General features: G+C 38.3%; 1 protein-coding gene across 4 annotated transcripts; it reads left to right on the top strand.

The window, feature by feature from the left end:
• The first annotated feature begins 376 nt into the window (after positions 1-376).
• OCIAD1 (OCIA domain containing 1) lies at positions 377-26,487 on the top strand. Of its 4 annotated transcripts, none has more exons than XM_029945991.1 (9): positions 377-563; positions 1,885-1,947; positions 2,590-2,670; positions 10,821-10,874; positions 16,989-17,036; positions 17,309-17,444; positions 18,402-18,577; positions 22,913-23,065; positions 25,752-26,487. In XM_029945991.1, exons 2-9 carry the CDS (start codon positions 1,890-1,892, stop codon positions 25,787-25,789), a joined length of 744 nt encoding a protein of 247 aa, XP_029801851.1. In that variant the 5' UTR covers positions 377-563; positions 1,885-1,889; the 3' UTR covers positions 25,790-26,487. The 4 variants fall into 4 exon arrangements, with proteins under 4 accessions (XP_029801851.1, XP_029801837.1, XP_029801845.1 ...); XM_029945966.1 differs by lacking the exon at positions 377-563 and adding an exon at positions 572-768; XM_029945977.1 differs by lacking the exon at positions 22,913-23,065 and having other exon boundaries at positions 480-563.
• The last annotated feature ends 1,299 nt before the right edge of the window (positions 26,488-27,786 follow it).

The following is a 27,786-nucleotide window of genomic DNA, read 5'->3' as shown; positions in this document are numbered from 1 at the left end:
TTTCTACTACTTTGAAAGAATGAAATAGTATAAAGTCCCAAACCAAAGAAATCCAAGAAAAATCGGTTATCTCAACAAAGGGATATGAAGAGATTCCTGAACTCTCCTGTCAGCTGGTCACCCAAAGATCACAGGTCCGTCACTGGAGCTGAGGTCAAAGACCCTCGGCGTCAGGAAGGGGGCGGGGAAGGACTCAAGACCCGAAGAGGTGGCGCGCGCAGCCGCAGTGCAGCTCCCGAGCGCCGCGGCCTGGGCGTGAAAGGAGGAGGGACAAAAAGAAGGGGGCGGGGCATACAGACGCCTGCGCCGGAGGCCGCTAGCCTTTGGGTTCGGCAGGGAGGTCTTGACGTCATTTCCTTCTGTAAGTCTCCAGTGCTTCCGGGTTGCGGTCATTTTGATCCCGTATTTGGGTGACTTCTTGGAGGCCAAGTTGCTGTCTGCTCCCCACCCCCAACTCCGCTGCGGTGCCGCTCGGCACGCTTTTCCTTGTCTTGGCCTTTCGAGGCCTTCTGCCCGCGATCGCCCGAACTCGCTGCGCCGTCGCTCGCTGCTGTTGTCAGGAGGTGGGTGTGGTGACGCAAAGAGCCCCCCATTCCACCCCCAGGCCGCCCACTCACCACCTCCGCGCGGCCCCCTGCTATCATGTACCTTCCGCCATTTTCCCGCCTGCGAGGCCTGGCTGATCGCGCGTTCGCTTCGGAGTATCGGGACCCTGGGGAGGCGAGGGAGTGATTCGTGGTGACAGACGTGTGTCCTGCGGGGTTGCAGGTGCGAGAGGTCGATCTGGTGGTAGGGGATGGAGTGCGGGAACCGAGGGTAGGCCGACGAGGGTCCAGTTCAAGTTTTTTGGGTTTTTGTGTGTGTGTGGGATTAAGAGGTTAAAATTGTGTTGTCTGTAAGGGGCCTTGTCCCCCGTGTCTTTAGGGTTTTTAGGTAATATGCGGTTACGGGAAATAAGGTTTCATTTTAAACTTAATTTTTAGGTTGGAAGTAGTCTGTTTAGCAAACTCCATCGATCCTTTTTTTTCCCTAGCCAAGGGATCGACATGTAGGTTTATCGAGTGAATGAAATATGGAAGGGCCTCACTTGTATCCTAATTGTAATGTAATGTAATGTTTATGTAAATGGTTTTTCAGACGGGAATAATCATGATCCTGTGTGAATACTCTATAAAATACGCAGTTATCTAATCTGTTCGTCCTTTAAGTCTCGACGGATGGGTTAAACAAAATAGTAATTAAAAATATATATATATTCCTGAATTGTTTGCATTTTTAAATCCCATATATTCTAAGTCTCCAGGGAGCGAGAAAAGTTTGGAGAATACAGAATTTGCTGGTAGCTTTAACCCTGCGGAGAAGGGTGTGACGTCTTTGTTATTCAGTTTTTGTGGAGTAGTGCCTTGTGGGAGACGTTCTGTGTTTCCTGATGATTATTTCGATTTTTAAAAGTGGAATCCCAGAAATGACTTTTGAGATTTTTCTCTTCTGTTTTGGGAAATCATGGTAATCATTGTGCATATATTTCTGGAACAATTAAAACATAGGCTAATGTGAAGTAACCAGCTTCAGGAGGAAAAATGTGTCTGTTTTGTCGACATCCTGTTATATCTTAATTTGATGTAATCTATTGATAAGTACTTATGAAGGACCTATTGTTCTTTTTACAATTAAGGGACCTAAGATGAAAAATCAGTTCCAAATTAGTTAATAGGTTTGTGACTTTTTTACTTAGGTGACTTTTTATTATATCAAGTACTTCAGATGTAGTGTTCAGTAAATATTTGTTGCTTGATTACCATGTAGACTAGTGATTTTACTATATCTTAATTTATTTTGGTATATCTAACCATTTCTAATACTTAACAAATGTTTTTGATGCAGGAAAGATGAATGGGAGGGCTGATTTTCGAGAGCCGAATGCAGAAGTTCCAAGACCAATTCCCCGTAATTATCAATATTAAGTATTTGTACATAGAAGCACTTTCCATGTAGAAAAACTCTCTGCCTTGAATAATATAGCAACTGGACTGGCTTCTTGAGTATGTGACCAATGCAGTCACACACATTTGGGTTTTTTTTTTTTAATTTAATTTTTTAAATGTTTATTTTTGAGAGAGAGAGAGAGCATGAGCAGGGGAGGGGCAGAGAGAGAGAGGGAGACACAGAATCAGAAGCAGGCTCCAGGCTCTGAGCCATCAGCACAGAGCCCAGTGCCAGGCTTAAACGCTTGAGCCTTTGAGCTGTGTGAGATCATGACCTGAGTGGAAGTAACTGACTGAGCCACCCAGGTGCCCACACACTTGGTTTAATGATCTGTTGCCATTTGAAGTTCTTAATAATTTGAACAGTGGTTCCAAATTTTTATTTTGCATTGGGCCACCACATTGTGTAACTAGTCCTGACTAGTAGATAGTAGCACTAATTTCTGTTTGAAGCCAAAGTTTGTTAAAAATTTACAAGCCAGTTTTTCATTACTTCATTTAAAAAAAATTGGGAGTGTTTTGTTAATGTTCAGTCTAAATTAAATTTTTAGTTTTAGCTTTTCCATGGGTGTTTTAACGTTTGCCAATTTTCCTTGGTAAAAAGACATAGGGGCTGATTACATTCCGACAGAGGAAGAAAGAAGAGTCTTCGCAGAGTGCAATGATGAAAGCTTCTGGTTCAGATGTAAGTTAAATTTTCTAATCAAAATTTGACCTTTAAAAAAAAAAACTTTATTTTTGAGAGAGAGAGAGAGAGCGCGCGCGCGCACATGAGGGAAGAACAGAGAGGGAGACACAGGATCAGAGCAGGCTCCAGGCTCCAGGCTCTGAGCTGTCAGCACAGAGCCCAATGGTGGGACTTGCTCGAACTGATGAACCGTGAGATCATGACCTGAGCTGAAGCTGGATGCTTAACTGACTGAGCCACCCAGGCGCCCCATGACCTTTTTTTTTTTAATGTTTATTTCTTTTGAGAAAGAGTGCATGTGCACACACAGGAGTGGTAGAGGGCAGAGAGGGAGGGAGGGAGGGAGGGAGGGAGAGGGTTTCAACTGCCTCTGTGCTGCCAGTGCACAGCCAAGCGCCAGCCTCAGTCTCCTGAACCAGGAGCTGAAATCAGGAGTTGGACTCAACGAATTGAGCTACCAGGGCAACCTCAGAATTTGACATTTAGTACCTGAAATGATTGTGACTTCATATAGAAACAGTTGGCATGTTTTTGGTGTAGTGTGGTTATTGCTTAAAAAGGTTGATTAAGGAAAACTAGTTGTATACATTTAAAGTAATAATGTTGAGAACTTTATTCAAAACTGTGAGTTAATACTGTTGGTGATAGTAATAGCTAGCATTTACTGAATGTACATGGATTATCTAAAAACAACCCAATAATACTGATAACTATTACCCTCATCTTACAGATAAAGAAATTAAGAGTTAGAGGTGTTAAATGAATTACCCAGTGTTACACAGCTGGTAAGTTATGTCTGGACTTGAAGCCAGCTCTGTCTGAAACAGAAGTTTGGGATTTTAACTCTTAGGTCTTATAACTTACATGATAAAACCTAGTTAATTTCCACTTTATCATTCTGCAGTAGTTACACTGCTAGCGGATTTGTGACTAGAGACCTTATACATGAAGATTTTGTTTTTTAAATACAGGGATTATGTTGAAAGCAATATAAAACAATCTTACCTTGGAACAGAATCCTGGAATTGCTTCAGGAACTGGCAGTTCTTTCAGATGAAGTAATTCTACTAAAAAAGCAGAGTGGAATTTAAGGGAGATGACTTAAGTGATTAAAGATATATATTTTCATCATTTGGCCTGGCATTTATGCTTAACAGTATTTGGAAAATAAATTTTATGAGACCAAGTCTTTGTTCTAAAGTGGTTTTTTTGTTGTAATTGAGACAATGATAACACATGAAACAGAGAAAGATAAAGTGCATAACGATAGTAGGAATTTTTTAAAGGGATAAGTTAATTGGAGTTGATTTACCTAAAAAAGGCCTTAATAAATGAATCTCAACAACTAGTAGGACTTGAAGTAAATGTAGAAGAATGTTGGAGAAACATTTAGATGAAAGAAATAGTGAGCAAAGGCAGAGTCTATAATAACTTGGTCTCTACTGGATCCTTGAGGCTGAACTGATTGGAATAGGGGTCTTTTGCTGGGAGAAGAAAATAAACATAATACCAAGACATTAAAATTTTGATTCATTATATTCTTTAGGTTCTAGGGCTAAGGGGTTGTTTTATAAATTTTTAAAAGGAAAATTAGGTAGCAGGGTTGCAGGATGGGTTAGGATAGCTTCTACTTTGTGAAATCTGTTAGGAGCTTTTGACTGTGAGACATACGATTAGTGAGGAGGTATCATTAATTGTAGTGTTATTTGGACTAGGGCAGGTGGGATTGCATTGGAAGATTTTTGTTTATTTATTTTGAGAGAGAGAGAGAATCCCAAGGAGTCTCTGCACTGTCAGCATGGAGCCTGATGTCGGGCTCTAACTCCTGAACTGGGAGATCATGATGAGTTGAAATCAAGAGTCAATGACCAAGCCACCCAGGTGTGCCACCTGGAAGATTTTCTTTTATAAAGGATACATAAGATGATTGTTAAATAGGCTGACCATATGGGTGTATTAACTTCAAGATGTCCAGCTTAGACCAACTAATGATGACATACTGATTAAAAGGCAGTTTGAGAGTTCTTGTTCCATGGAGGAAACAAATTTAGTTACAATTTGATTTCCTGGTGTAACATTTGCTTGTGGAAGATCTGTAAGCAACTAGAGAGAAGCAAAAGAGCATTGAGGTGTGTTGTATTGGTGAATTCAAGGAATTAAGTATAATAATAAGAGCATAAAACGGATAATAGTATCTGTCATGTAGGTAATACGTAGGAATGGTAGAATACATGATAAATTTGGGTATAGTATCCGTGGTTAAGGAAACAAGTGGTGGTAAAAGAAACAACAGACCAAGAAGATAATAGTAGCTCTCCTATAATCTTGTGCCTTTTATCTTCAGTCTAATATTCAGAGACTTACAGAGCTTTCAAGCTAGAAAGAACCTGAGTAAGAATTAGATGATGATGCATCTGCAGATGAGAAGAATTGTTTTAGATCCATTGTCATCATGGACCAAAGACTCGTGAAAAGTTTTCATGGCTCATAGTTTGGGAATAATTTCTCTGGGAACATAATCGTACTCTGGCAACATATATTTCATCTTGGTAGGTTGCATAGAGTCAATACAGTGATCTATTTTCAAGTCTTGTTGACAGAATTAAGGACAAGACCAGTCTGGTACATGGGGATTTGAGATCATTGTCATGTTAGGCTCATAGCCATATAGCTACTACGGTGTCTAGATTGGTTTCTGGATGGTGAATTTATGCTACTGTACAAGCAAGGTTCACAGTCTAAATAGCTCTTAACAGCATTATGCTGAAAGTATTGAGAAGCTATGATCAGTAGGCAGAGTACTCATGTATGCGTGACCGTTAAAAGTAGCACATTCGTGTACTAACAGTAGAAGCCTCAGTAAGTAATTCTTTGTATTAAAACAGGTTAATCACAAGGTGCCTGGCCAGCTCTGGTGGTAGAGCATGTGACTCTTGATATTGGGGTTGTGAGTTTGAGCCCCATGTTTACTTAAAAATAAAATCTTAAAAAAAAAAAAAACAATCACAAATTAGAAAGCATGTAATTAAAGAAGAGGCTGAAACCCAGCTCATTAGTTGTATACTGTATCTGAATTACTGGGAAATTACTAATTTATATTATTACCTTAATAATGATTACTTTTAAAACCGATAGGCTAGATGTTGCATATTGCAGTAACATCGAATACAGAAAACAGAACCTTGACTGTAACCACAGATGCAAGTGTGCAAGTATCAGGAGAACGAATAGTCACACCTTAGGAATTGTACGTTAACATTTGCATTTTCATATAAGGATGTACATGTTTGATGTATGTTACATATGCAGTATATGATAACATATAAATGAATAATGGAATCCATGTTACTTTGGGGAGGATCATCTTTTGTGCAGTGATTTAAAAGCGTGATGAAAGTAGGAATGGGTAGAAAAAGTCCTTACTAAGGTAACATTTACATAATTTTTAGATCTATTAAATATATTCATCTTGGTTTAAATTAGATTTGATCTAGGGGTCATTTTCTTTAAGGTAACTTTTTAAAATCTACTTTAGCCTACTTTTTAAACTTACAGTATAATTATGAAGGGATCCTATTTCTAGCTGCCTGACACTGAGGCCCTGGGCACTAACATAACACAGCTATGTCTGTGCCCAAACACACAGGTAATGAAAGAATCCACAGAAGAGGGTCAGTGTAATGTGTATTGCATGTTACAGTAGTTCTTGACCTCTGGAATTATCGAAAAGATACATGAATTCAGACTGGTTTTAAGCATCACTTACAGATTTTGTGGATCACATACTGTGTTCTACTGGTTTCTAAATGAAACAGGATAGTGTATGATGAGTTTAGACTTTGGTGCCTATCTGGATCCAGAACACAGCCCCATCACTTATTTATTATTTCTTAGCTTTGAGATTTTGGGCAAGCACCTGAAACCTGTATGCCTCAGTTTCCTTATCTATAAAATGGGGATAACAACTCATTTCATGGGGACTAATTCAATTTATTTTGTAAGTGTTAAGTTGTCTATATTAAATGGTTAGTGCTACTGTGATTAACGAAGTAAGAGTTCCAGTTGAATACTATAGGAATTTAATGTGGCATTTTGCTATTGTAAGAGGAGGAGAGTTTAAGGAATTTTAAGAGTTCTTGGATTGGATATGGTTTGGACTGTGGTCATAAGGTGTAAAATTGCTTTCAGTCAGCAGCAGTATTCATTTGCCAAAAGAAACAGATTATTATTATTATTTCTAATGTTTAATTTTGAGAGAGAGCATGCGTACAAGGGAGGATCAGACAGAGAGGGGGACAGAGGAGCCGAAGCCAGCTCTGTGCTGCTGGCAGTTGACAGCAGTGAGCCTGATATGTGGTTCACAAGGTTTGTGAGATCATGACCTGAGTCAAAGTCAACACTTGGAACCCACTGAGCCACCGTGGTGTCCCTTGAAATAGGGTTGAGCAGATAGACCATAGTTGAGCAAACCATAGCCTGAGGGCCAAATCTAGAGATCGGAGTCATGTACTGCAGTGGAATAAGGCCATGGACCGGGGAGCCAGGAGAAACTCAATTTTAGTTTCAGCTCTACCACAAACTATCTGTGTTTCTTTGGGCACATGACTTATTCTGAGTATCCCTTTACTCTGGTTAGAATAAAGACTAGAAATTTCTGAAGTCTGTTTCAGTTTTACCATTTTCCTTTTTTTTTTTTTTTTAATGTTTTACCTATTTTTGAGACAGAGCATGAACAGGGAGGGGAAGAGAGAGGGAGACACAGAATCAGAAGCAGGCTCCAGTCTCTGAGCTGTCAGCACAGAGCCCGACATGGGGCTCGAACCCACAAACGTGAGCTCATGACCTGAGCTGAAGACAGAGGCTTAACCGACTGAGCCACCCAGGCGCCCCCCCATTGTTTTTGATTGTGACAGAATACATGAGTTAGACCTTAAATCTTTTTTTTTTAATTTTTAAAATTATTTTTGAAAGAGACCAAGTGTGAGCAGGGGAGGGGCAGAGTGAGGGGGACACAGCATCCAAAGCAGGCTTGAGGCTCCAAGCTGTCCACACAGCCCAGTGTGGGGCTTGAACTCTTAACCACAAGATCATGACCTAAGCCGAAGTCAGATGCTCATCTGACTGAGCTATTCAGGTGCCCCTCTTTTTTTTTTTTTTTAAGTTTATTTATTTTGAGAGAGAGAGTGTGTGAGTTTATACTAACAGAGGAGGGACAGAGAGAGAGGGAGAGAGAGAATCCCAAGCAGGCTCCAAGCTGCCAGCGCAGAGCCCAATATGGGGCTCCATCTCACCAGTGTTGCGAGATCATGACCTGAGCCGAAATGAAGAGGCGGACTCTTAATCCACTGAACCACCCAGGCACCCCAGAGAGACCTTAGTTCTAAACCATTATCCTTTATAACATGAAAAGAAGTTAAGAGATTTATGCAAAGACATAGTGGTGAATGGCAGTACTAGAATCTTCTTAACCAAACTGTTATTCTTGCATTATGTATCTTGGCCTAAGGACAGAGGGAAATAGGAACAGCATTGTCCATTGTAGAGATGGCCACCTGACTCAACACTTTATTCCTGTATAATTCTTAAATTCTCCATTTTGGAATTCTTGAATCAAGCTGAAGGAAAAGAATGATTACAAATGTACTGATGCTATGATTAAAACAGACTTACCTTCAAAAAACTTTAAATGATAATACCTAACAGTATTTTAGTGGATCTTAAAGCATTTTTCTAACAAAGGTAAAATCCATTTGTAAGTAGTAGAGCAGGGATTTAAACCTTAGGGATTCTGCCATTTGTTTCTAATGGCAAAGCTAATGCCCTGTTCCAAAATTAGGGATTTTAGTCATGTAATCTCTAACAATCTGAACATCTTAATTACCTTAGTTCTTAAATTGCTCATATAGTCTAGACCAGAGTTGAGCAAACCATAGTCTGAGAGCCAAATCTGTTTTTGTATGGCTGTGGGCTAGATTAATTTTTACATGTTTATTTTTAAATAGTTGGAAAAAACCTAAAGAAGAATATTCTGTTAGATGTGAAAATTACATGAAATTTGTATTTTTGCATCCACTAATAAAGTTTTAGTGGAATATACTCTGTTCATTGTTTACTATTGTCTTGGTGCTTTTGTTTTAAAAGTTGAGTAGATGGTGGGGCTCCTGGGTGGCTCAGTCATTTAATCGTCTGACTTCATCTCAGGTCATGATCTTGTGGTTCATGGGCTCGAGCCCCACACTGGACTCTGTGCTGACAGCTAGCTCTGAGCCTGGAGCCTGTCTTTGGATTCTGTGTCTCCCTCTCTCTCTGCTTCTCCCCTGCTCGCGCTCTGTCTCTTTCTCTCTCAAAAATAAATAGACATTAAAAATTAAAAAAAAAAGTGGATGGGACAGAGAAACCTAGGGCCCACAAAACCTAAAATATTTACCATCTAGCTCTTTAGAGAATGTTTTCCAATCCCTGGTCTGGAACTGTGCTGTCCAAGGTAGCAGCTGCATGTAGTTATTTCAATTTAAAATAAAAGCAGGAAATACAAAGCAAAATCAACAAAATGAAAGGAGTGTGGGGTATAGTCCAGAGGAGACCAGGCAGAGGCTTCAAGGCTCCTCTCCTAAGAGAGTCATACCCAAAAGGGCACGGAACTTTCTCCAGCTAGCAGTTGGGGTAACACAAGTGAAGTGTTCCCTGCCAAGGAATCTCAATAGAGACTCAGTGCCTGGGGTTTTTACTGGGAGCTGGTCACATACGCACCCGCAGTCTAGCAGGTACCAAATTCCAGACTCCCAGAAGGAGAGCAGGTGTATTTGCATTAGCAGTTTAGGCACAGTGAGCCACTTATCATTCAGGGGAAGTTTTATATGACTTATAGGAAACTGTTTACCAGTCAGATTCCCACATATCAGCCAACAACCTTGGAAGGAGGTCTTCTTGAGGTTATCAGTCTCAGGGCGCCTGGGTGGCTCAGTTGGTTAAGTGTCCATCTTCGGCTCAGGTCATGATCTCAAGGTTCATGAGTTGGAGCCCCACATCTGGCTCTGTGCTGACAGCTTGGAGCCTGTAGCCTGCTTCAGATCCTGTGTCTCCCTCTCTCCGCCCCTCCCCAGCTCACACTGTCTTTCAAAAACCAATAAAACATTAAAAACAATATTTTTAATTAAAAAAAAAAAAGGGGTCTCAAGTCTCCTATTTTAAACCTTTTCTGCACACTGCCTAACTGGAAAACATGGCTACAGGCTACTCCCATCATCACAGAAAATTCTATTGGACAGTACTGGTATAGGAAAGTGATTTTTAAATTATGAGCTCCTTTGAGATTATGATGGAGAGCTTTGGATTCTTTCTTCACTCTGGATTAGTATGTATATGTAGATACTTTTTTTTAATGTAGTTGACACTAATATTTTGTAATACTATGTAATATTTCACTTAGTTTTAAGGAATTCACTGGTTTAGAAGAAAAAAAACATTAGTATTTAAAATCTATGCTTGTTCTTGCCCCAGTCATGGTATAATTGTAGACAAATACATTTTGTGTTTGGTTCACACAACATACTGTAGAACTTGAAAGCTTGAGATCTGGTATGAGAGACAGACTATTAGAATCTGAAACCTTCCATTGAAGTAGCTGTATGGCCTTGAGCAAATTACTTAACATCTCTAAGCTTCAGTTTCCTTATCTATTAAAGGTGGTAATAAAAAATACCGTACATTGCAGAGATATAGTAAAAAGTGAGAAAAGGTACATAAGGCACTTAGCATGGTCCATGGAATTGAGTAATTATTCAGTAGTGGGTCTTACTGTTTGTAATAATGCTGCTTGCCTCATTAATGTATTTCTCCTTTATCTAATACAGAACTTTTTGTCACTAGTATGTTGTCTTAGATGATATTAAAGAATGGTTCTTTTATAGCCAAATCTAGATGGTTCTTGAATTATATTGTTTAATATTTTATAACATTTTAAGCTTAAAATGTTTTTATATTTTTATTGACTATAATAAAGCTTTTAAAAATGTTAAATACTTTTTTAAAGATCTTAATTGTGCAGCATACTTCCTAGAGGTTTTACTGATACACATTTATCCTAATGAACTCAGACAAAATCTATTCTTTGGTTGATGTTGACAAGTTCTTTTTTTCTCCTATAGCTGTGCCTTTGGCTGCAACAAGTATGTTGATTACTCAAGGATTGATTAGTAAAGGTAAATATTTAAACTTATATATTTATATATTTAGCATTTTAGATATCATTGTTTTTTAATATGTTATTTTTTTCAGTTTTCAATAAAGTGTAATGTATCATACTGAACATGGTCATTGATACACTTGTACAACATCAGGAGAGTTAGGTCTCTACGGACCCACTGACTCAGATATCTTGATTTGAAAATTTGATGTCCAAGAACAAAAAGTAACTAAAAACCTGCAGAAGGTTTGCAAACAGGTAGACAGAGCTGGTCTAGGAAGGCCATCAACATCACTACCATCTAGAGTCTTGTTAGAAATGCAGATTCATGGGCCCTGTGCCAGACCTCCTTCATCAGAATCTCAAGGTAGGCTTCAGGAATCCGTGTTTTAACAAACTCCAGGTGATTCTTAAACATTTTTTTAAAGATCTGTGCTCCTCAGCTCCTTGAACCAGAGCTTTGTCTTCTAGTAAGGGGAGATGGGGACACTTTTGGTCCCAGATTATCTTGGCATGAATATTATGCTGCATTCATGTGTTGATATTGAGTGTAATTTTTAAGTCTTTCAGTCTCCACATGTCAAAATTAAATGCTTATTGCATTTATTTTGTCAGTTATATACCCTTGAAGTGAGGTATTCCGGGAACAGGGTAGAAACTTCTGGAGCTTTGGGTTTAGGTAAAGTAGGAGACTGGAGAGCTTGAAGGTTCAGGCAGCTGAGGTAGTGGTTAGAAGATCGGGTTGTGTCTCCTCATTTAGACACAACACAATCTCACCTCTGCTGTTTTGTTTTTTTGTTTTTGTTCGTTTTTCCTGCTTGGTTGGTGTATGTGCTGCCGAAGCCGGCATCTGCTTGGCTTGGAAATGCCTTGCTCCTACACGTAACTAATGACACAGCTAACTGAGGCAGAAATGCCCTTTTTTAATTGCTGCTGTTTCATGACAGAACTATTACTGGATAGGGTGAATCTCACTGACAGTGTTAGAGCCTGTAACTTAGGAGGCAAATTTTTCTTACAACTAAAATCTTCCTGGATTCTTAGTCACCATTTGGCGATTAATTATTTGGCTTCTCATCAGTGGCACTTTATGCCTCTGGTTTCATTTGCAAAAAGCGTACCATAATTGACAATATTGTTCCAGAATCTGCCTCTGTAATTGTCCTTCGTGTCTGAGCTTGGAGCCTTACAGTAGAATTCCATTATCCATTTTTTAAAAAGATTAAATTGCTGAAAAGAATTTAACCTAGTTTATGGAATAATGTTTATTATATAATATGTATAATAACTGTCAGTTTGTTGTTACTGTTAGGGTTTTTATAATTTGGAATAAAAAATGCAAAAAACACATTGAATGATACATTAATCAGAAATTTTTCCCAGGACTAAGAGGTTTTATTATTGCTGTACTAAAGATTTGTTTTGAGTGCAGTATTCTAATAAAACAGTCAGTCTCAAAAAAAAGAAATTGGGGGTACCTGGGTGGCTCAGTCAGTTGAGTGTCCAACTTCATTCTGGTCGTGATCTTACAGTTCATGAGTTTGAGCCCCATGTTGGGGTCTCTGGTGTCAGCACAGAACCTGCTTCAGATCCTCATCTCCTGTCTCTCTGCACCTCCCATGCTTGTACTCGCTCTTTCAGAAATCAATAAACATTAATAAATTAATTATTTTTAAAAAAGAAATCGGAAAAGACTTTAGAAAAGGAAGCCAAAATCCACCAAGACCTTTTGCATTTAATCAGAATGCCTAATGTTTTATATACGCCTTCAGTCACAGTGTTCTACTCAACATAGTCTTAGCTGCTCCATCACTACTTGTTCTTTTTCTGTCAAAACATTTAAACATGTGCAGGTCGATTTTAAGGTGAGAACACAAAAAAGAAAACCCTTCCTTCCTATCCTTTTCCAGTTCTCTGCACTTGAAGCCGGACTTCATGAATGAGCACTTCACTTTTAACTTCTTTTAACCCATGCAGTGTGTGTCAAAAAATTCTGCATATGTTCCAACATTTACCAAAACTTTTAAGTTTATTTGTTTTGAAAGAGAGAGAGAATCCCAAGCAGCCTCCATGCTATCAGCACAGAGCCTGACATGGGGCTCAATCCCATGAACCGTGCGATCGTGACCTAAGCCAAAATCAAGAGTTGGACTCTTAACCGATTGAGCCATCCAGGTGCCCCAAACATTTACCAAAACTTTGAATGGTTACCAGCAAACCTCCTTATTTAAATTTCTTGGGCAGTTTCTGTTCTTGTTGGTTATATGACTTTACCAGCCTTTAAAACATTCTTTTCTCTTGGCTTCTGTGACAGCATATTCTGATTTTACTCCTGCCTGTAGCACCTCCCCTATTTTTTCATGTTTTTTGAGGGTCTGATATGTACCATATACTGTTTTTAGTAGCTAGCACTAAAAGACAAAAATCTAGAACCTCTTGGTACTTAATATTCTGAGGTGGGTTTTCATCCTCCACTTGTGTTCCTCAGAGTTAATCTTTGACTTTCAGTCTTCAGTCTTTGTATACACTGGTACCCAGTAGTGATGTGGGCTTCAGTGACCACAGTTTGCTCCAGATCTCTATGATTATCCCTAACCTAGCCACCTGGTCCAGAACCAGATTCTGCATATCTTTACATGGATGACCCTCCTTACAGGCTCCTCAGACTGACATATATCATCCCATACTGAGGTCATTTCCCCCAAACCAGTTTCTCTATTTTCCCCATGTCTGAATGGTACCACTCTTCCAGGACTCTGAGACATTATCCTTATCAGTGCTGCTATAATCGATGCAGCCATCTGTCATCAAGAGTATTGAATTAACCTTCAACAAGCCTATTTGCCTCTATTCTTGCTACTTCCCTTCAGGAAACAGGCTGTGTCTGGCATTGACCAGAGAGCACACTGCATGTAGTAGATACTCAAAATATTTGAGTGGATAACTAAGACCACACTGTATTGTTTGTCTTCATTTCCTCTCTAGACTGTAAAAACTCAGTGAGGTGGTAAAGAGGGCATCTTATTCATTGTTTTATTCCTACTTCCTGGTATGTAGCGTCTGCTGTAAGCGGTGTGTAACTATTTGGTGATAGAATGAAGAAACAGCTCTTTTGTATGAAAGTAGTTATTGTTACCATCTTCCTTTTTCTCGTGTTACTTGTGTAACTGAGGCTAATAGCATAATTTAGTTCTGTTTTTATACTTTGTATACATGGCATCATACAAGTTAAGTATTGTTTTGTATACCTTCTTTCAATGTTATGAGATTCAGTGGTATGTGGGAACTGGCTTGTACCACCTCCAGAAAGTTGGTGGTCAAATTTTCAAGAACTTGGCAAGCCAGTTTTAATCCATCAATAGCTTGACATCGGTCATGGTGTAAGTATTTATTCCACAGCAGTCGATCATTACAAATCAGGACTATTTATTTGGAGAGTTGTTTTTCTAGCACATCACTACGTTTACCCACATTGTTGCATGTAATTATAGGTTATATATCCTCATTGCCATGTAGTTTTCTGCTGTGTAAATCTACCACAGCAGCTAATCCAGCCTGTTGTACAGTGGCAGTTACAATTCTGACTATTACAAATAGTTCTGATTTGAATAAAGACACATCTTTTGGTGGACATTTTGCTTGGTTGTAGATTATGTATATATTTAGCTTTGGTAGATACTGCCAAACTTTCTAGATTGTTTAGACCTATTTGTATTCTCACACCAATTTGTTGGTGGAGTTTTATTTGTGTCCCATTATCACCAACACTTGCTGTCTTCATGTCTTTTGAATTTTAGCCATTGTGGTGAGTGAATAGTGATACTGATTGCATTGTGATTTTAATTTGCATCTCTGATGATGAATGAAGTTGACCTTTTGTTTTTGGCTCACTTGAATATATTCTTTTTTTGTGCAGTTGTCTGTTCAAGTCTATTGTCGATTTTTCCATTGAATTTTGTTTTCCAGTTTTGTGAGAGTTCTCCGTATGTTCTAGAAGTGAGTCTTGTCAGACTATGTATTGTGATTATTTTTTCCAACTGGTTAACTGGTTCTCAATGTCTAATTTATCATATTTTTTATGATGAGGGTTTATTTGTGCTCTAAGATCTTTGTGTATTAAAAGGACATGAATCTCTTACGCCTTTTTCTATAGGCTTTATTTTTTCTTTGCTACTTAATTTTTCACGTATCTGGAATTGTTTTTGAATACAGGAATATCCTGTTTTATTGTGCTTTGCTTTATTGCAAATCACAGATACTGCACTCTTTACACACCTAAGGTGTGTGGCAACCCTCCTCCAAACTGGTCTTATTGGCACCATTTTTCCATAGTATTTGCTCACTTTGCATCGCTGACATTTTGGCAATTCTCACAATATTTCAAATGTTCTTATTATATTTGTTACAGTGATCAGTGATTATAACTCTCTAAAAGCTGAGATATTTCGCATTTCTTAGCAATAAAATATTTTATTTTTTAGACATAAAAATTGTACACTTCATATTGTGCACTTATGTCGTGCGCTTAAGATTACGGGGGGTGCCTGAGCGACTTGATTGGTTGAGTGTTTGACTTCAGCCCAGGTCATGATGTCTCGGTTTTCAAGTTCAAGCCCCATGTTGGCCTCTGTGGTGACAGCTGAGAGCCTGGAGCCTGTTTCAGATTCTGCGTCTTCCTCTCTGTCTGCCCCTCCCCCACTCATGCTCTCTATCTCTCTCTCAAAAATACATAAAATGTTTTTAAAAAATTACAATATAGCGTAAACATTTTTCCATGCACTGGAAAACAAAACAAAAAAGTCATTTGACTTTTTTGTGATAACTCACTTTATCATGGTGCTCTTGGACCAGACCTGCAGTATTTTGAGGTACGCCTGTGTTGTATGAGGTAAGGTCAAGGTACATTTTACCTTACCCCCTTTTGTATGTGAAAGTGACTCAGCACCGTATTTTGAAAGGACTGTCTGTTCACTGCATGCATTGTTGCCTTTTTCATAAGTGACTGTGTGTGCATCTGTTTCTGGACTCTTCTTCTGGTGACGGTCAGTGTATCCTTGCGCTTAGGACAGTTTTAATTACTGTAGCTTTATCATAGATCTCGATATTTGTTGGTAGTCAGTTTTCCAATTTTTTTGTTTGTTTGTTTTTCAATATTGGCTTGTTCTTATATTTTCCACATGATTTTTAGAATAAGTTTTTCATTTCTGGGAACACAGTCTTTGATTTTTAATCAGGATTGCATTAAATTTATGGAGAATTGCCATATTTACAATATTTAGTCTTTCATTTCATGGACATGGTGTATTCCTCCATTTAGCTTTCATTTCTGTCAGTAAGTTTTGTAGTTTGCAGGGTACAAATCTTTGAAATTTTCATTAGATTGCTCCTGGATCTTTGATGGTTTTTTTCTCTTTCAAAAAAGTTTGGTTGGTTTTTCTGCCTTTGGTATATAGAAATAATACAAATGTTTTTTGTGTATTGACTTTGTCTCAAGTGATCTTGCTAATAAATTCACCTATGCTAATAGATTGTAGAGTCTCTGGGTTTCATTTTTCTGTTGATGTTGGGTTTATTTGGTTCTCTCTTTTAAAAAAACGCCTTGTGTATTTTTGAGAGCGAGAACTAGTCGGGAGGGCGGAGGGGCAGAGTGAGAAGGAGGCAGAATCTGACAGTGCAGAGCCGGATGCATGGCTCGAACTCACAAACTGTGAGATCCTGACCTGAGCCAGAACTAAGAGTCCAGTGCTTAACTGAGCAAGCGCCCAGGCACCCTTAGTTCTCCATTTTAAATAGTTAACAGCTTTAGACTTCTCTGGATTATGGAGAGAGCTAATGTTGTCAGGTAGTGTTTAAACGTAGTCCGTACTGATTTTTCCTTTTATCTTTGTGGTTGCCCAAAGCTGCTGAGAAATAGATATACTTTATGATGCAGTTCCAAATTTATTACTTTTGTTTCATATTAGAAGAGACCAGATTATGATTCACAGAAATAGTTTTCTTGTATCATTTTCTTATATACTTTTAGCGTAAACTTGGCATAATTATGCCTATTTTATTTTAATAAAAGACAATACTAAGTGTGTCTATCTCTAACAGTGTTACTGACAAATATCTACTCTTTTATCTTTAGGAATCCTTTCAAGTCATCCCAAATATGGTTCCATCCCTAAACTTATATGTAAGTATTAATAACCCTAGTTGGTTTTTTTTTTTTTTTTTTTTTTTTGACATTTATCTTTGAGAGACAGAATATGGGAGGGGGTTGCAGAGAGAGAAGGAGACATAGAACCTGAAGCAGGCTCCAGGTTCTGAGTGTCAGCACAGAAACTGACACAGGGCTCAGACTCATGGACCCTGAGATAATGACCTGAGCTGAAGTCAGGCACTTAACTGACTGAGCCACCCAGGTGCCCCATTAAGTCACATTTTTTGTTTGTTTTTACAAATAAGTTGCTTGTATCATGGGATATTTTGCTGGAAAGCTTTCTTACGTGAAAACTTGTCAAGAGAAGTTCAAGAATCTTGAGAATTCCCCTCTTGGAGAAGCTTTACGCTCAGGACAGGCACGGCGATCTTCACCATCTGGGTAGGCCAACCTGATTTTTATTAAAGGTTTTTAATTTTAGCTAAAAAATCATAATTGGATATTACCATCATTGAGAGCATGAAACATCACCTAACGTGAAAGCCCATTGGAAACTTGCCATTTTTAGGAAGCTCCAACTTTCTGTTTTAATTAAAGTGTGTCTACTTTTGTTTTTATTTTTTTAAATTTTATTTATTTGAGTAAACTACCCTCAATGTGGGGCTTGAACTTAGAACCCCAAGATCAAGAGTCTCAGTGCTCTACCAACTGAGGTGCCAGTGATGCAGATACCTTTGTTTTAAATATAGAGCTGCATCCTGCTGGGAATACTTACCCCAGAATAAAGGATTTTAATTTGGCAAACACTTGATTACTGTATTTCAGATTTTTCTTTTGAACTCCCGAGTTTCATCAGTCCATCTCTTAATCCTTCTGTCGTTATGTATGTATATTCTCTAAATTTTTGTTTTAATTATGTTAGTATAAATAACTGAACCTGTCCATCTGGATAGGTAGATAAATAATAATGTAATGAAGTAGATTTAATAGATAAATTTTTACAAATGATAAACTCCATGAATGCTAGTAATCCTTACGTAACTGCCTTAGCTGTGGAAGTAATTTCCCAATGAATGTGGGAGCTGGACACGCTTTCTGACATGAAGTACTTTTTTCTAAGGACTTTAAACACATTAAAATGATCTCTGAAGCTTCGGAATTAGAAATTTGGATATATACTTTTCCTCTATATTAATAGTGACAGTTTTTAAATTGTATAAATGGATCAGAACATATTTTTAAGGTTTTAGTGGGGGAGAGAAACCAGCTTCGTTCTGCTGTTATAAATGACCCTGTTAAAATTATGTGGTTCCTTTAGAAAATAAGATGACTAGTTTTTATATCTTAACACACTTTTTAAGTTTTTAAGGTGTGTTTCTTACACAATTTGAATTACAGGCACTATTCTCAGAAGTCAAAATATGACTCACATGCGAGTGGTCACTCATCATTTGTGACGTCTCCGGCCGCAGACAACATAGAAACAGAGATGCTTCCTCATTATGAGCCAGTTCCATTCAGTGCTTCTATGAATGAGTCTGCTCCCACTGGTATTACTGATCATATTGCCCAAGGTAGAAACTTCTCTTGAAATGAATTTCAACATTTTATGGTCCAACGTATGTATAAACTTTATTTGATGACCTTTTCTGCTGGATCTCACCTGTATGTCCCACCATCAGCCTAAACTCTGCATGTTTGTTCATTTGTTTCTTCATTCAGTCTACATTTTCCAACGTCCAGTAGGTGTCATAGCAGTCAGCTAGGTATGGAAGAATATAGATGAAGAAGACCTGGTTCTTGTCCCTAAGAGAGTCTCTTAGACTGTTAGAAGGTATAGAAATATAAGGAACAATTACTAATATGTCCCATTAATGGAAAGTATGAACAAAGTTTAGTGATCTAGCAGAGAAGAAGTGGTAAATTGGGCCTCAGGGAGGCTTCAAAGAGGTTACACTTGTTAGGCTGGTCTTAAAGGCTTTTAGCTTTTTTGCCTATAATGTGAGAAAAATAATAGTTACCTGCCTTACAGAACTGTTGTCAAGTGAGAAAACCCATGTGAAAATGCTTTGTGAAGTTTGTGTAAGTACTAGCTTTGAAGATCGCAGAATGTAAGTGAAACACCATCACCTTTGGATTAAGGCCTGGATTTGAGTGATTGACACTGGCTAGCTATGTGACTTTAGGCAAGTAACTAATTTGTGATTCCTTCGGTTTCTTGACCTCCCAAAAGAAGATAATAGTGCCTCTCTTAAAGAACTTTTGGAACCGGATGAAATAATCAGAGGTAATGCCTGGCAAGTCATGGGCTCTCAACAGACATTCATTTTCCTTCCTTCGTTCTTTGAATCTAGTGTGCGGTGGAAAGTGAAGGATTAGAAAGTACAGGCTTGCAATTCCTTATCTAAAATCCTAAAATCTAAAAAGCTCTGACAACCACAAAGCTTTGTTTTTAAAAAAACTTTTGTTATTTATTTATTTATTTTTCTAACATGGGGCATGAACTCTCGACCCTGAGATCAAGAGTAGTGTGCTCTATGAACTGAGCCAGCCGGGGGCCCCACGAAGCTTTTTTAATAATTAAGCTGATGAAAAAATCTGACTTAATTCATTTCAGACCCTGACCTACACTGATAGAAGTCTATTTGTATTCTTTATCTTAAATACGATTTTTCTGCATTTTGTTGTAGAAATATTAATGTTTGCTTATGCATTGCTGCTTCAGATCGCTAAATGGATGGATATTAAGTAATATAAAAGGCATGTACTATGACATTTTTCTAAAGTCTGAGGAACTGAATTTTGAAACGTTTCTGACTATAAAGTTTTGGATAAGGGATTGCAGGTAGAATGTTCTTTGGAAGCAATTCCTTTGATGCAGATACCGTAAACCAGTAACTGTGAGGAGCAAACAAGGTTAAAGGAACATTGGAGTTGTTTCTGGGAGAGATTTGGATCTGTGTGTTAAGGGAAAGGGAGGGAGGGGAAACAGTTGGAAGGAAGAAGTTGATCATAAGTCACGTCAGGTTCCAGAGGTGGTAGATGGGGTTCTGGGTAGGGCAGAATGTAATATAAAGTAGCCACTAAATACATAGAGCTATTTAAATTAATTAAAACTAGATCAAAATGAAAATTCAGTTCCTCAGTTGCTTTGTAAGCATTTCAGTTGTCCAGTAGCCACACGTGCTAGTGGCTACCCTGTTGGAATGTGCAGATACACAACATTCTGATCATTACAGAGAATTACACTGGCCAGCATTGCTTTAGAGCAGGGTGGCGTGGGGTGGTGAGTATTAGTTAACCTTTCGGAAGAGGAGAGAATGGGAGTTAAAGTAATTAAAGACATTTTTAAGTGGCCGAAAGTTGTTGAGAGCCTTGACTTTTTCCCTCCTTGACCGGTTGGAAACAAAGACCTCCCAGTTAGACAGGGAAGGAGGCGGGCACATTAGGAGCGTGTGGGTAGTTGTTGTTTTATCTTCAGGGGCAGCTGTTCTTGGTGCTTACTGCAGCTCTCATTTTGCCAGTCTTTCAAGTCCAAATCCGTTCTGCTTGGATTCTGGCCACGCATCACCTCTTCCTTCGTAATGATCTTCATCTTTCCTTCCATTTGCATTAGAAAATTCCATTCCATGTTACCTAATTCCTTTTCCAAATAAACGCAAACAGACAAAATGCCCTTTGGTATCTGCCTGCGGATTATAGCAAAGGCCGTATTTCAGTGTATTTTCTGTCCTCCGGAGCAGCCATCTACCCGTCCACTGCTCTGCTCTCTCAGCCCCTTCTCTAAGTCAAGGCTGCCCCTCTCGGACTTCTGTCCACACGGGCCCCTCTGCTGTGCCCCAGGGACTGTCCTCCCTCTACCGGGACACTCTCCCCTTCTGTTTCAGTCCTGCCTGCCTATTTAGTTCTGCTTGCTTTTACCAGAAGTTGAGAGTAATTAATCTTTCGAAGTAGAAAGCACTCCTTCGTAGCTGTTAGGAGACTTATGGATGGTTTATTCCAGTAGATTTAAATCAATGCTGTTCTAGAATTTATTCCTTCCAGCTCTTTGTAACCTTCGCAAAGTCATAAATCATGCTCCCTGCACAATGCAGAATATTTTCATTGGCTTTTTGTAAGTGGAAAAAATTCTCCCTAATCTTCTGATTTATGTTTCCATTATTTGTCACAATTTCAGAACAAAGAACTATTTTCTTTTTGGTGAGAAAAAGTATTAGACCTGGAAGGAACTTGAGAGAGAGCTAGATCATCTACTCAAACCAGGATTCAGAGAAGCTTAGTGATTTGCCCAAGGACCTGCAGTGATTGTCGGCTAAGTGGGAATGAGAATTTTGGGTTCCTAACTAATAATCTAGTACACATGGTCTCCTTCACAATTTAAAAAATACCATTTATGGTGAAGGGAAATGAATTTAATAACTACTCATTACTAATGAAAAGTAAGTGCTTTTTAAACCCAATATAAGTTTATGGTATTTCTCTTTGCATTCTTTTTTAGCAAAAACTTAGTTTTCAAGAATGGTATATAGTAGTCAGACTAATTAGTAGAAATTTAAAGGCTTTTTGCTTTGTATCAATGCAGTATACTTTGTAGCAAAATAAAATGTTATGGTTGAAAACATTTAATGTATAGTTCTGTTGATTTGAAGATTCTGATTATTTACTGGGATCTTCATGTAGAGTTCTGAAATCCCACTTATAAAACAACTGTGTTTTAAAAATTATTTTGATTAATATTGTTAATAAAATGATATGCCCAATTTCTATGTAAAATTTTGGTGGTGCTGTGTAAGATTTTGTTAGTTAAGTAGTAGTTGACTGAATGTTACGTTAGCATTGGTTAATTTGTTTTGAACTGTTTATATGGCTTTTCTTGCTGGTTTATACAGTTTATAAACTGTGTTTAATATTTGTTCCTGTCATCTAATATTAAGAGTAATCACTTCCTGAGTTTTACATCAGTACGTGACTCTTTAATGATATGTATTCCTACCTTAACTCTTCCTTGGGAGAGAGAAAGAATAAATGCTAGTTCTCCGGCCAGAATTATCATTGCTGCTTTTTTCTGCCTTCAAACTGCCTCCATTAGATCTGAGTGAAAATGATACTTGCTGTCATTAAAGGCTATATTTTATACTTTTCAGTAGGTATTTTCAAATGTTTTTAAGTCGAAAGATGGTCAACCCTTTAAAATAGTTACAGTCTTTGCATATAGACTCTGGCTAAAGGAACATTTATTTTTTTTTTAATTAAAAAAATTTTTTTTATGTCTTTTATTTATTTTTGAGAGACAGAGGGAGACAGCACGAGCAGGGGAGGTTCAGAGAGAGAGAGGGAGACACAGAATCTGAAGCAGGCTCCAGGCTCTGAGCTAGCTGTCAGCACAGAGCCCGTTGTGGGTCTTGAACCCACGAACCGTGAGATCATGACCGGAGCCGAAGCCGGCCGCTCAAATGACTGAGCCACCCAGGCGCCCCTAGGACCATTATACCAGTAACATACATGCTATGTCAAGTTTTGCTCATTTTTGTCACTGGTAGGCTATATTTGTTTTTAATTATATAAAAAATGTGAATAATTCTCCAGTTTAAAAACTAGCGTTGTACTGAGTATAAATTTTGCTGGTATACACTACGATGTCCATTCTTCTGGCCCTGGGTTCTTTTTAATTTTTTTATGTTGATTTTAAATTTTAGAATAAAAGCTAAATAAAAGTGTAAGAGAAAGTCAATTTTAGTTTTGTAATTATCTTGGGGGGAATGGAGTACCTTTGGAATCTTGGTAAACTTTGATCCTTTATTTTATTTTAATTCTGTTTTTATTGTAGGTAAGAAGCATTTATAACATTTAGTTGCTTTGGATTCATTCAAATCCTTTTATCACCATTTATTAACTGTTTGTTGTTTTAGGACCTGATCCCCACCCTGAAGAAAGTCCTAAAAGAAAAAGTATTACATATGAGGAATTAAGGAATAAGAACAGAGAGTCATATGAAGTAACTTTAACACATAAGACTGACCCCTCAGTAAGGCCTATGCAGGAAAGAATGCCAAAAAAAGAAGGTATGCTAGTTTAGTCTGAATCACTTTACTCTTTAGGACTGGAAACTGCAGCATTAGTTTAAAATATTAATTATACTAATCTGTGTTTTAATTCCTCAAGCAATTAACAAAATAACATGTAAAATACACCTTAGAGGTATTCCAGAGACCATTTGTGTTAGGAAATAAGTGCAGATGGTAGCAGGACTGAAGATGATGAGACTAGTTTTAACACGTTGTAGAAATTATAAATCCATTTGAATGTTTTCTCTTAGCAGAAGTCACCTCGGGGCTTGGTAATGTTTTCTAAATGGTGCATCTGTTGCATAAAACCATACCTGGTGACCTGAAGTTGGTCATGGGTGCTACTTGCCAGTTTTAGCCGAACTGGAGAATATGACTGAGCCGGGAAAGGATTTTTCACATGCTTTGTGAAATTGGAATAAGAGTTATGTGCCTTACAAACCAACTGTTAGGGCACTTCCAAATGAGAAGTTTGACTTTTTTTTTCCAATGGTGCTTTTATTCTATAATTATAAATTTAAATATCATGGTTTCTTTTAATTCCTTTTGGAACTGCTATACATTACACAAAGTAAGTTTTCTGACAGAGAAGTTTTACTCCTAATGGAACAAGGCATTTTGAATCAAGGTTTGTACCTATTTCAGTATAGAGTTTTAGGATGTCTTTTTTGAGGAATTTTAGAGGGTATGTCATTGTTTCAAGGTTTCCTGTTTACTACTTTTTAAAAGAAGGAAGTCCTGGTACCTTTTTGAGAGTCATATGCCATGAAGAATGCAAAAATCCATAAAAATCTTTAGTATTTTTTATTATGATGGTTCTTTTAGAATCAATTTCTTTAAATTGTTGATTAATTTTGAGAAAGAGGTGGAACACGAGCAGGGGAGGGACAGAGAGAGAGGGAGACACAGAATCTGAAGCAGGCTCCAGGCTCTGAGCTGTCAGCACAGAGCCTGATGGGCGGCTCGAACTCATGAGCCGTAAGATCATGACCTGTACCGAAGTTGGATGTTTAACAGACTGAGCCACCCGAGTGCCCCTTAGAACTAATTTTATCCCTAATTAGTAGTGGTTGCTTCACTTAGAATTCTGTTTTTCTAACAATGTCAGATAATACTGCTGTCATATTATTAGTGTAAAACAAATGCAGGTTTCAAATATATTTGTAATAAAAAGTAATTATTGATGTTTATCATTAAAGAAGCTTTAGTGAAAATAAATAAATAAGCTTTAGTGTAAGCATTATGGATTCAAGTGGCCATTGCTTTGTAATTTGTAAAGACTTAACTGGTACTTCGTTCCACTAATAATTTGTGGATTTAGACTGTAAGCTCCATGAGGGCAGGCAGTACCATTTCTCTCGTTTCTGTAATCTTTTTCTGCACAACGGAGCACCATGCCCTGTGTATCAGACGAGGAGTGTGTGGTGGGCCTTCGGAATAAGGGTTAACAGAAGGAAATACGGTAGATCTTTGGCATTTGCTGTTGTGACGTTTGTGGTTCTGACTGAATGGTCATGAAGTCCTGTTTCATGACACAGTAATATGAAATACTTTTCTTCTTTGTAAAAAGAAAGCTGGGTGTGTTTGTATGCTTTATGTAATTTAAAAGTTATGAAATAGTTTGGATGCTTTTTTTGAATATTCTGTTTTAGAATCTAAACAGAAAATTTGACATTGACCAAGACCTCTCTGATCGGAAAATGTCATTTCAAAGGTTTTTAGTTCTAGTTTGTGTGGATTGTGTTTGTTGACATTTACCTAAATCAGAAATTAAGACTGAGAAGCATGTCACCAGCAGCTGTCAGGGCAGTGATACCACCACATTATCATATAGTTTCTAGAAGACTACCTTATATTCATGGGGATGTGACAGGAGAAAAGGCAAAATATGAAGGGGGGGAAACATGTAATGTCTTAGTATAATAATGAAATAGATTTAAACAGACCCCCTAAAAGAAGCTTGGGGAAAGGGTCCCTCGTCTGTAGTTTGATAGTGGCTCCCTTACATTGTTATGAATACTTGAAGAGCTGTAATCATGGATGAAAGCTATGTAGAAGAAAGGCCAAAAGTAAGAGAGAGAAGACAGGAGCGTGTTTCACAATGTAATTTCATGTAAAATGTAGGGCTGTGGAAACCTTTCCTTGTGTAGTGTTACTGCTCATGGGAGAAAAGAAAAGAATGAATTAAGCTCAACGTGAAGACTTGATCATTTCTGTTACTATATTTTTTGTGCAAAACAAAATTTAAATATTTGTTACTATTTTTTATTTCCTGGTAACTTTTTGGCATGTGGTATAATACATACCACACTTAGTATGGCAAACTCATAAAGAAAGGCACCCATGCTTTGGACCCGAACAGACCTGTGTTCTGATTTCAGTTTTGTTTGCTTTGTTAGGCTCGTACCTTGGGCAAGTTACTAATCTGTTTTCTCACCCTTAAAATGGGGATTGTGTTTACTTTCTAAGGTCGTTATGAGACTCCGATATTTATGTCGAGTTCTTGATCGAGTGCACCATTATTTCTGTCCGAACTTCAGTTTGCAAAAGTCTGGCTAGCCCCTTTCTCTCATGTGCATTTATTCAAAATGAGAAACAACCTTTATTATAATAGCAAACTTAAAATAATATCTTGTACTTATTACCATGTGGAATCATCAGTTATTTGTGATTTTTTTCCTAGTCAAAGTAAACAAATATGGAGATACTTGGGATGAGTGAAAAATTGCCTCATTGGACCTGAAGGCGTTTCAATGTCCAGCTGCATCCAGGTGGTCATGAATACCGGCATGCCTCGTGCTCAGCAGCAGTCTTCATAAACACATTTTAAACTAGAACCTGGGTTCTTGTGGTTTGGCTTATTAAATGATGTTTAAAAACAGATTTTAATGTGAATGTTGTATGAATATATTCACCTTGAGGAACTGTATGAATGATGGTATTAAACCATGATCACAGGCAGTTTGTGAAATTGTTTTAAGTGGCAGGGGAAGGATACTCTTATAAAACTATAAAGAGTCTGTAATGCTCTAGGATCAACATCTATGAAAATAAATGATAGCTGCATGTTGATTGGGGTGGGTGGGGGGAGCAAGCCTAATTTTAAGTGTTAAGCTTTACATCCAAAAAATCATTAAAAAGCCTTTCTCCAGTGTTTGCTGTATTCACTTATGAATGTTTATGGTAAATAAAATATAAAAGAACATTCATCTTCATCGATTTCATGGTTTCATTGTAATCTCTTTATAAGTAAGTGGTGTTTCATAGGGATAGGAAATAAAGTCATCTGTTTCTGAATAATGATACAGTGAATGTGACTCATGTAAATTAATGGACATGTAAATAGTGCAGCGCCTCAAAGCAGTAGTCATGTTTGAAATATTTGCAAACTCCACAGGAATAAAAATTGGTATACTTCATTACTGACTTTATGTTTGTTTCTGGTTCAGGTGAATGGAAAATGAAACTATGGTCTCTTCTACATTTTGCTTTCTCTTATCAGAGTGCAGTTCTACCAGAAACATCACTCAATTAGCTATTTTAAGTCCCCTTACTCAGTGGCTTTAAAAAGTGGTCACTTATTATCTCCGCTGTCTCTGTGGATCCGGAATTCATCCAGATGCTGGATGCCACTGCCAGCAGGGGCTGCCCAGGGCATCTCTCCCTTGGGGCTCAGGACCTAGCCATGTCCTGCGGGTGGGTTTGTGGGCTTCTCACAACATGGTGTGCTCAGGACAGACTGTATGTGACCCCTTGATGGAGCTCTAACATGAACGGTACAAGAGTGTCCAAAGCCGCATTGATTTTTATATCTGGCTCAGCTGCAGCCCTTTGTGTAGCATTTCTTCACAAGCCTTCCTATTGAAGGGCAAGAACGTAAGACTCCCACTTAGTCACTGTTTTAAAAGAACAGTGGGATGGAAGGTGTTGGAACTCTTCACCCTTTGGCCACAGTAGTTTACATCCCTCTCGTGCAAAATAAACTACTTTCCCCGGACCTCCAATTCTCATCCATTACAACAGCTCAGAAGGTCCAGTTGCAGAAGCACTTAGGTGAGTCTTTGAAGTACCCTTTCTCAGTCTTCCGACCTGTGAGCTGAAGAGAGGCCACCCACCTTGTTCATCCCAAATAGCTGTTGGCCGTGACCTCACCACTCCCGTTCAGAAGGGGGAAAGTGTGAGGTGTATGCCGGTCCCTTAATCCTTAGCAATTCTGACATGACCAGTAGGCTCATGTGAGGGCTTAGATGTACCCCACCCCCATGTCCCAGGGGTTCGCCAGAGCTCTTAGTCCGCCTTTCACATGAACATAATTCAAGTTGGCAGCAGAATAATTCCCAGCCTTTGCCCTCTAGAAATCCAGCATCCAAGACCTCTTTTTTACTATTCCTGTCCAAACTGGTAACAGTTTTTTAAACCTTGGGAGTTCTGAAGTATCTGTTTATAATCTGTTCCATTACACAAAAGCCATAAGTCTGTTGGGGATCATCCTGTTCTACACTGGGCGGCTCCCTGCAAAGCTGATGAACAACAGTCCAGAGATTCTTAGAAACCTTGCATGGGGCCTACAAGGTTATGCCTATGAGACTTCTAGAGGGCCATTTGTGTATCTGAAATGTCCTAGGAAGCACTGTGCTCTTGGGCAGAAAACCTTTTGTCCCACTCTGGATTTGATCTTCGCCTGGAAGCCATTTCTCAGCATGAGAAACTTTCGTTGG

The sequence above is a fragment of the Suricata suricatta genome, chromosome 1 (genome assembly GCF_006229205.1).
Source record: "Suricata suricatta isolate VVHF042 chromosome 1, meerkat_22Aug2017_6uvM2_HiC, whole genome shotgun sequence".
NCBI lineage: Eukaryota > Metazoa > Chordata > Mammalia > Carnivora > Herpestidae > Suricata > Suricata suricatta.
The sequence above is the reverse complement of the archived record's forward strand: the minus strand, read 5'-3'. Positions and strand labels throughout refer to the sequence as shown.